Consider the following 10,018-nt stretch of genomic DNA (forward strand, 5'->3'; position numbering starts at 1 on the left):
CTTGGGTGGGGCTTTGTGCAGATTAAACTGAAAGCTTATTCATTATGGCTTCATCTTAATTTCTTTTAAACAATCCTTTCAGTGTATATACTCAGATACATTAAGACTATGCCCTTTCGATGTGTGGAGGAGCTAAGACTATAATTTTCAAATAATTTCTAGTGAGAGTGTTGTACTTGAAACCTAATTTGCATCAATCTTTGAAGATTTATGTATCAGGAGCTTTGACTATATAATACCTGTCTTTATTCAATAACTACAACTAAATGCTCAAACAACATGTAAGAGATTGAGCAAACTGCCCCCGCCCCGTAGTGCTGGTTGGCTGCAGCTGTAACTGGAGTAAAGGCTTACCTATCCCAGTACGCTTGGGCTGATCTGCTCAAAGGGGTTCATCCAATAGTTTGTCAGTAGTCTTTTGGACAAAGCCATCAAGCATTGATTTAAGGTTGCTGGAATGGAATCTATTTTATTAATATTAAGTAAGCACATATTGAGTGCTTACTGTATGTTGGGAATTGTCCCTCAGCTTCACATGAATATTATTTTGCTTAAAACCCCTCATATTTCCTTGTTATTCACATTTTACAGATAAGGAGACTGAGGATTAGGTCTTCTTTCTTTTGGGGGAAGCTCATTATCAATGATGGGAAGTTGTAAGGAAAAAGATATTGATTCATCCTGAGAAAACATTTTTCTGAGAGTCAGCACTGAAGAGGGTGTTCATTGTTTGAGTGAGACGAGCCCCGGGTTGTACGGAGTCAGCATCCCTGTCCTGGACACGGCACGTGTAGTGCTCCGTGGTGGGTGAGGCGGCGCGGCCGCACAGGGAACGCGGAAGCCGGGCTGTTGGGCTGTGCTCAGGCCCAGTGGGGCTTTCTCCTAAGGGAAGTGGAACGTCATTGTCAGATTTTAAGTAGGGGAGTGGGGTGCTCTCGTAGATCACTTTTGTCTTGTAGAATGCTTAGAAACATTTAGAAGGCTCGGCAGGAGGTGATGTGATAAGTCAGAGTAGGGTGGCTGTGAGGTGAAGCAGTGTTCAATTTTCAAGTGATTTTCAGTCCCAGGTTTGTGGCTCAGTAGCCGTGTCACTTTGGATGATGCACTCAAGGAAGTGAAACAATTTATCTTATTAATTGAAGCAGTGATATACCGACTTCCCAGGACTGCTGTGGAGATCCAGTGAGATAACGTGTGCACAGTGTGCAGCGTGGTCCCCAGCACAGAGTCAGTGCTGAGTGAGTGCCAGTGAGAACCTGGTAGGTGAGGTTTGGGTGGTGGGACTCCGTGACTGAGGAAATTGGTCCCTGAAGGAGGGGTCCAGTCACATCTGTGAGTGATGGGCCTGAGCTGGGAGGGGCAGAGAGACCTTGCCCCCCGACCAGGGGCTCTGGGCAGGATGGCTATGGGAGGAGCACCGTGAAGTCAGCTCTTTGCAGGTGGAGTTGGAGGTGCCCTTGAAACATCTAAGTGCAGTGTCACAATCACAGAGGAGGTCTGGGCCCTGGCTGTGCATTTTCCTATAATCTCAATCCCTGAGGACGCCGAGGTATTGATCATTGAACGTGAAGACATACTTACAGGACAAGTGAATAGTATTATCATCTGTCATCAAAGCTCACGTCTCTTTATTCATCACTCACTTTGCTAATTGGGTACTTACAGAGCTTACTTCACCGTCCTCACCTGGGCTCAGGCTCCACAGAAAAGATTTTGTGAGTCTCCCTCTTTTCCAGAAGAAAACACATTTAGCTGGTAGACTTCTCTACCTCGCCAGACTTAGAATTTTAGTTTGTTGATTTAGTTCTGTTTTCTGTTAGCCGTCTCCTGACAGGAGAGACATTTTACCTCATGATCAGGTTTCAATTAGCTGTTACTGAGAATTGCTGATCTGATCCATAGTGTATGTTTTCTATTAACTTTGTAGAGTACTTATCATTTTTCTGTCTTTGCCCTTTAATTTTGTTTCCTCTTCAATGTTCTATCCTATTTGGGGCCTTATTTTATTTTTTAATTAAAAAATGTCTGTTAGCAGTTAAGAAAACAAAAGCAAAGAAAAAAATGCACATGATAGCTAAATTTAGAAAATATCTATTGTGTTTTCTGTCTCGGCAATGGAGGATTCTAGAAACTCTTGAAAACCTTCATTACATAAGTTCCTTAAAATGCTGATTAAGAAATAAGACCTTCCTTCCTCATCTTTCAAGCTGTACAGCTAATTGTCAAGAAAGTGAGGGGAAATCCTCAGAAGCCAATTCAAACCAGAAAGCAGGGATTCTGGGAGATACACGAGCCTTAGAAGCCCTGGGGGGCCAGTTGGCTCCTGTACTGAGTTTCAGTTGCCTTGACAGGAGGGCAGGAGGTGAGCCCCAGGCCTCTCACACTGGGAGTTGGATGGCTTTTCTTATGTAAGGCCAAGCACATCCTGAGAATCCTGCTTTATAAAAGGGTGAATTAGAAAGAAAAGTAAAAAAGCATTCCTCAAGGCAAGGAAGTAAAGTCAATTTTTTTGGAAGCGGGGAAAAATAACATATCCAATGTAAGTATTTAGTTTAAATCTGTTCTGGCATGAAAGTGACAACAAACTCCTGGCAGAAAATCACAGCTCCTCCCGGAAAGAGAAGTTGTGTTTTGAATGAATCAGTGGGCAGCCATTCCGAAAAAGGTCTCCAGAGTCTTCTGGATTCAAGATACTGGACCCAAACACCTCCCTTCCATGGTCTCATTTAAATAACCAGAAAGGTTTTAAAGGAAAGAAGCCATAATCATAGTTCTATTTATTGACATTAATATATGCTAGGAATTCAGAGGTGACTGTGGAGTTGTCTCCTCCTTTATGGACCTTACTTTCTATTTGACATAGTTGGGGAACTTGGTGGTGGGTGGTGTTAATCTGTTGCAATTAGCCAGGAGAGGAGATTAAGAAAACAGTGAAGGGTGGGTGACGTTTTTAGCTGAGGACAGTCCTGTTCAGTTGGTTTGTAATTGCAGACTCGTTGAGTTGTCACTGGAGGGAATTGATCTTATGGAATTTGGACTTAACTCAGGCCTCTTCAGAATGGACAAGTGAACCTGGAGAAAGACAGTCAAATCTGTGCAGACATTAAAGTCCACGTGAACGTGCTGTATCCCTGAGCCAAAGATAGGACAAGTAGGCAGCACTTCTTGAGGACAGAGGAGTGGTTTTTAAGGTTCTCCAAGAATGAATCCCAAGGAACCGGGATGGCCAGTTGCCAAACTGTGACTTTGCTCTTTGGACAGTGTACCCACCGAGGTTATTGGCCGTTTATAGGTTTCCATTTCTCTTTAATACATGACAGGTGATGAGGACGTGGGCATACACTTTTGACACCTTGTCGAAGTGACTGGGTACCTGCCTAGAAGCGCGGGCACAGCTACGGCTGTGCCATACATCTTGCCGCCCATCCCGCTCCCCGGCTCCGTGATCATGGCAGAATGGTTCCTTGATGACCTGTCCGTCTCCTCTGTGACATCGTAACCCAACAAAATACCAGAGTGTATTAGCTTGGCTTTGTTCTTTCCCATCCTTCCCTTCGAATGATGATGACTAATAGTGGACCCAGTTACTTTTGCAGATGATTTACACGTAGGGCTTTCAGTACAAACCTTGTAATCCCCACTGTGTGATCTAGAGAAGAAAGTTACATTCTTTCCAAATTGCTTTGATGCACTTATGTGGGAAAATGATGTACGCTTGAATATGTATTTCCTCTCTGAATCATCATGGCTCGAGATGAATATTAGTAGACATGGAATCAGTTTTCTGTATTTGAACTGTATGGTCCCCTAAGTTCTCCCCAGCTTTTTAAAGTCATCACTGGAGTGCTACCTCCAGAGTGTCCCAAAGCATCCACCACTGCCTGTTCTTCGGACACTGTGAGTTTCCAAGTTGGAGAAGTCTGCTGGCTGTTGAGGCATTCTCTGGCACATCTCTGGCTGGCTGATGTGAACTTAGCACACAAGACTTGGCAGACAGTACCTAACCACGGTCACGTCCATTTCTGGAACACTCATGGAGGATTTTACACCTATGCTAGTGGCATACGTTATTTCATTTAGTTTTCCCAACAATCATAATTAGATTTTATCACCTGTATTAATAAGGAAACCGTCAAAGCAAGTGACTTGCAGACTTTGGACTGGAACACGGGTCTTTCTGATCCCTGTCTCTGTTCCCTCCCCGGCCTATCCCTCCAGCTGGCCAGGAGACTCTTCCTCTGTCTTGAGTTTCCCGCTGATGTTACCACTCTCTTTGTTTCTGGAGAGGAAAACAAGTCTAAACTTACTTTCCAGTTGTAAATGGAATGGAGAGTTAACGTTGGAAGTCGGGAGAGTCTGTCCTGTGATGAAGCGGACTCCGAGCCACTTCCATTGGGACGTCACGTCACTGTCTGGGCCCCTTGCACAGCCTGTGCACAGGTGATAAGCCAGATGTGCCGAGCAGTCCTCCCGGACAGGGCAGTGCATTGGAAATGAGTTTGGGGATTTGGTTTCATTACATAGGTTCCTGAGGGCCTTGGCCTGGCACCTCGAGTGGGACCACTCCCTGTCCCACAGACTCATGCTCTGGGCCCTTGCAGACCTGACGTGGCCTCAGCCTGAGGCTCAGGGCCCGTGGTGATGAGGAGCATTTTAGTCCATGGTCTGCCGGAGGCTCTGACACTTCTGGGCCGTGGGACTTTGTCCAGGATGATAATAATTCCTCCCCGAGTTTCAGATTTCCTTGCCTGTGAGCCGGGGTAGTAATAGTTTCTGAGATGATTGTAATGATTCAGTAAGGGGCACAGCGTGTGCTGGCAGGTAGCTGGTGCTTAAGGAGCAGAAGTTGCAGTCACTCTGTCAGCCTCTCACTGTGTGCTCTGTGCTTTGAGAGGTTGTGTGTTTGGTGAAAGTCCCGCCCAAACCCTAGGGTCTAGATGAACTGTTGTTCCTTTACTTTCCCTTCATTTTCCTCTTTCTCTTCTCTGTGTCCCATGTTTAGGTAGCAGATTCCTCTGTTTCAGGGAATACGGGCCTTTCTAATAAAAGGAGAGGTGGAACGTGGAAAGGTGGGGCCCAGAGGGGGTCTGGAGCGTCTGCACAGCCCTGCTTCCCTGCATTTCTGCATCCGGTCCCATCAGTGCACAAAGACAGCCTTCGTCTTCCTTCCTTTGTCATTGGGTCTCTGTTTTAAGGGAAAATTTTTTACGGGTCTTTTTTCACTTACATGTTTCGTTCAGATGCTTGTTGCTTTTATCCCTGTGCTTCAGCGTTCCGAGGAGAGAATTCAGCAGTGCAGCATCCTCTCCGAGCTCTATGAGTTGAGCAGCTTCTACCGCAAGTCCGCCTTCTTCAAACGGGTGGCCCCCATGCAGCGCGCGGCCCCCGGCATCCCGGAGCCTGGCGGGAAGGCATGCTACCGACTCCTTCTGCAGACGCTTCCTGGCTACAGTTTGTCGCTGGACCTGCAGGACTTCAGCAAAGGTGTTGGAACTAAAACATTGCTTCAGCCCCATTAACCATGCCTGGTTTGGGCCCTGCTGTCCTGTCTCATCAGGGTGAATTCTGATTCGTGCAGAACAGGGCTCTGCAGACTTTTTCTGTCAAGGGCTTGGGAGTAAATATTTCAGGGTCTGCAAACCTCCTGATCTCTGGTGCAGCTGCTCAGCTCTGCTGTTCAGACGCCAGAGCAGCCGGACATTCCACACACCCACAGAGCTTTATTAACAGCGGTGGCTGGGGCTGGATTTGGTGTATGAACTGCAGTTTGTCCCCACAGCCCCCTCACTATTGACGCCTGCACCAGAGCGTGCATTTGCAACAATGGGTGAATCTGCACTGACACGTCATCATCACCCAGAGCCCAGACTTGACACTAGGATTTACACTTGGTGGTGTGCACTCTGTGGGTTTGGACAGATGTGCAATGTCATGTATCCACCGTCACAGCATCATACAGAGTAGTCTGTCTTAGTGACCTTAAAATGCTCCGTGCTGCATCTCATTCATTTCTCCTTCCCCTCTAGCCTCTGACAGCCACTGATCTTTTAGTCTCTGTGGTTTTGCCTTTCCCAGAACACCATACAGTTGGAATCAGACAGTTGCAGAACCTTCCCAGATTGGCTTCTTTCACTTAGTAATATGCATTTAAGGTTCCTCCATGTCTTTCTATGCCTTGATAACTCATTTCATTTTAGCACCAAATAATAGTCCATTTTCTGGCTGGACCACAGTTTATCCATTCACCTACTGAAGAACAGCTTAGTTGATTCTGAGTTCTGGTGATTATGAGTAAAGCTGCTATTAACATCTGTATGCAGATTTGTGTGTGGACATAAGTTTCCATTTCGTCGAGTAAACACCAAGGAGCACAGTTACCGGATCATATATTAGGAGTACGTTTAGTTTTGTAAAAAATTGCCAGACCGTCTTCCAAAGTATCTGGGCCATTTTACATTCCCACCAGCAATGCATGAGAATTCCTGACGCTCCACATCTTCACCAGCATTCGGTGCTGTCAGTGTTCTGCGTTTTGGCAGTTCTGACAGGTGTGCAGTGGTACCTCGCTGTTTCAGTCTGCATCCCCTTGATGACAGATGCTGTGGAGCATCTTTCCATAGACTTCTTTGGCATCTAGATTTCTTCTTTGATGAGGTCTCTCTTCAGGCATTTTGCTCATTTTTTAATCAGGTTGTTCATACTTCTTGTTGAGTTTAAAGAGATTTTGGTATATTCTGGATATCAGCCCTTTATCAATGTGTCCCTGCCCTTCACCTGCAGCACCGGAGTTGTCCTTTGGGTCTCAGTGGAGTGTCATCTCTTCAAAGATGTTCCCTGTCTTCCCTCAGCCTAAATACTGTCCTTGTATTTTTCACTTTCATTGACTCATTTTGTTCTTTTTAAATAGCATTTCCCATAATTTGTAAGTATATTAAAAAAAAGGGCAATGATTGAACACCGCCTCTCCCACCAGGCTGTGTGCCCTGTGAGAGCAGAGGCCCTGTCCCCACTCACCGTTTCCCATGACAGCACATGGCACATGTCCATGTAGAAGTGTGTAACGTGGGGCTAAACCTGATGAGCAGCTATGATGACATGTGTTGGCTACCATTTATTGAGTAGAATTTGTTTCTGATCTTAATTATTAAATCACATGAATGAAACTTGTTTGTTTTGAAAAATAAAACAACAAAGCACACCTCCATTTGATTGGTACTTTCTACTTAGCCTTCTGATCCAGGAGGGGATGTTCACCATCATTTTGTGGAGGAGGTTGGGGAGGCAAAGTAAGAGAGTGAGATCAAATAAAGTAAAAATGATAACTATCAGTTGGCTTTATTTTCACTAAGACATAAAAGTTACTTTAAACCCTATCTCAGCTGTTGTTCTTTTGTTTTAAACATTTCTCATAGAATTAAATGGAAGCTCACTAAACCCTGAAAGGGAAATTGTGTGCTCAGGTCCTGAAAAGTGTTTATGTCTATTTCTTGAAATGCACATTTTCCCTGCTGGTTACAGAAAGTCGAGGCGGGAACACAGCTGTGCGCTGTGTGTCTGCCAGCTTCACGGGCTGCTCACTGTCATTTTCATTTTCTTGTGTTGCAGTTTATGAAGGTTTTCCATGAGATATATTGCTCAGCCTTTTCCTGAATGAAGGATTGAATTTTCCACAGGAAATCTTATGAAAGAGAGTGACAAGGCACATGGGTTTCCCAAAAAGGAATACTTGATGTAATAAACTCTCACTATGGTGAACTTTTTTAATACAAGCCAGTTGAAAATTTTATCACTAGGTCATAGGCCACAAATCTGTCTTAAGAATAAAAAGATTCAAATTTTATAGAAGAAGCAGTTTGAATCAAGTAGAAATTATGATTTGTTCATTAGTTGGTGTTAGAACTTATACTCAGTCTTATCATAATTGCCTGTGGTAGGAACTGGATCATTATTTGTTTATTTAAAAAAAAATCCACTAGGTGCTATTTGCCCCATTCTTGATGCAGCAGTGCTGAGGTTAGTTAAGTTGGGCCATTGCGGAGTGTTAGCTAGGTTTTCCGGACATTGATTTCAGCCTCTTTATCTTTTTTACAATCTCTTCTTTTGTATCGGCCTTTGGTCTTTTGACAACATGGAAGTACTGCACGGATCTGCCTTTCCCTTTTTCCTGTCTTTGTGGGAAAAGATTTCTGAAAGACAAACTACTAGGATATTAAGGACTTTGTGTGGGGTAAGTTTGTTCAGTTCTAAGGATTTCAATTAATACGTATTAATACTTGCTATTCAGCTAATGACAGTAAAATTATAAACTAACTTAAGTATACATCAGTAAGTATAGTACAATAAGCCCATCACCCAGAGTAAGGAATTCACAAACTTTTCCAAATTTCCTTTATCCAGACCTTTGTTCTTTTATTTGTCCTTTGTTGAAGTATTTGACAGCAAATCCAAGAAGATATGTCATTTTACCCTATGTGCTCAAGTTGGCATGTCTGAAAAATGAGGGCCTTTTTTTGATCAGGTTTTTCCATTTGACCCATGTGCTCATTAAGTACCAGCTTTATCAGGCATCTCACTAGGCATTAGGGATCCTTGGGGCAATGAGACAGTCCTGGCTCCCAAGGAAGTTAAGGGCTGATGGAAGAAACCAACACAGGAGCTTGGGTGCCTCACTTAAGGTCCCTACTGGATGACACCAATTGGACAAAATTTGTGCACAATACAGTAGGATTCACAGAAGGGACTGGTCAGACTTGTAGGGCAGGCCGTGAGAGAGGCGGTCAGCAGGGCTACAAGAGGAGGACTCATTTGATAAGAATCTGAAATCCTTTCTGCCAATCTTTCTACCAAGCCCCCAGGGCCCATCACAAACAACCCTGTGCTGTAACTGTTTTTGATTCCAGTTACCACATCTCCTTAAGGAAGGATTTTAAGGTGGAAAATATTTAAAATCCGTAATTGTTGCCAGAAGGGATATAGAACAAGGAACATGTAAACAACACAAATGTCCATCATCACATGACTGGATAAAGACGAGGTGATACATATATACAATGGAATACTACTCAGCCATAAAAGATGCCATTTGCAGCAACATGGATGAACCTGAAGACTGTCATTCTAAGTGAAGTGGGGTGGAAAGAGAAAGAAAAATGCCATATGACTTCATTTATGGGGAATCTAAAATTAATAGCAATAATAATAAGACCACAAATGAACTAAATATTGTTTTGATTTATTGAATATATGCAAGCACATCTGACTGTCCTTTGTGATTGGATTACCATATTCTGTTTATTCTTTTGTAGATGTCCTTATTTCTCTGGTAACTAATTTTAAAAATCTAAAGCTCTAATCTGTTCTTAGAAACAATAATTAGTACATATATGTAAACTAAAAAATGCAGTATGCTCTATACATGTATTTACATGCAATATGTGTATGTGAAGTTGAACTGTAAAAATTCTACCTAATAAAACTGAAAAAGGAAAAAAATAAAAAATTTATTTTAAAAAGTCACCCCTCTTTAGATATTAAAATGTTCATTTCTGAGATTCTGTGAAAGACAGCATGCAAATAGGTTTTTAAGGTTTTCTCCTTGTTCCTCGGTGAGCAGCCTGGGCTGCACAGCTTGGCCGCCACAGGCACCCAGGACTTGCCGGCTTGCTCCTCACTTGTTGGGAGGAAGATTAGCTGCTTCAGGAATATTTATGCTCTTAGAAGTTGCTGAAAACCCCACAGAGATTCTGTTTACATGGAGTGTATCTGTCAATATACCCCATTATAGAAATTAGAACAGAAAATTTAAACCCAAGAACTGACAAGCACACACTGTCCCAGAACGTGGTCAATGCAGTGCTGCCATGGTGGCGTGTGTTGGTTCTAGAAAAAATGCACAATACACTCAAGAATGAGGGTGAACCCACAGATCTCATCTCAGCAATGCTATGAAGAGGTGGGACCCAAAGCCCCTAAAACAGTGCTGAAGTCCCCAGATGTCCCAGAACACACAGAGCCATGG

At 43.6% G+C, this 10,018-nt stretch overlaps 1 protein-coding gene across 1 annotated transcript in view; it reads left to right on the plus strand.

The window, feature by feature from the left end:
- LOC141576012 (trafficking protein particle complex subunit 9-like) overlaps window positions 1-9,516 on the plus strand; it is a 99,236-nt gene extending 89,720 nt beyond the window's left edge. The window contains exon 8 of the mRNA XM_074358123.1: window positions 5,271-9,516. Coding sequence (XP_074214224.1) covers window positions 5,271-5,519 — 249 coding nt within the window. The 3' untranslated portion in view covers window positions 5,520-9,516. The remainder of the gene's footprint in view (window positions 1-5,270) is intronic.
- Window positions 9,517-10,018: the final 502 nt, after the last annotated feature.

This window comes from Camelus bactrianus, chromosome 35 (assembly GCF_048773025.1).
Source record: "Camelus bactrianus isolate YW-2024 breed Bactrian camel chromosome 35, ASM4877302v1, whole genome shotgun sequence".
In the NCBI taxonomy this organism is placed as follows: domain Eukaryota; kingdom Metazoa; phylum Chordata; class Mammalia; order Artiodactyla; family Camelidae; genus Camelus; species Camelus bactrianus.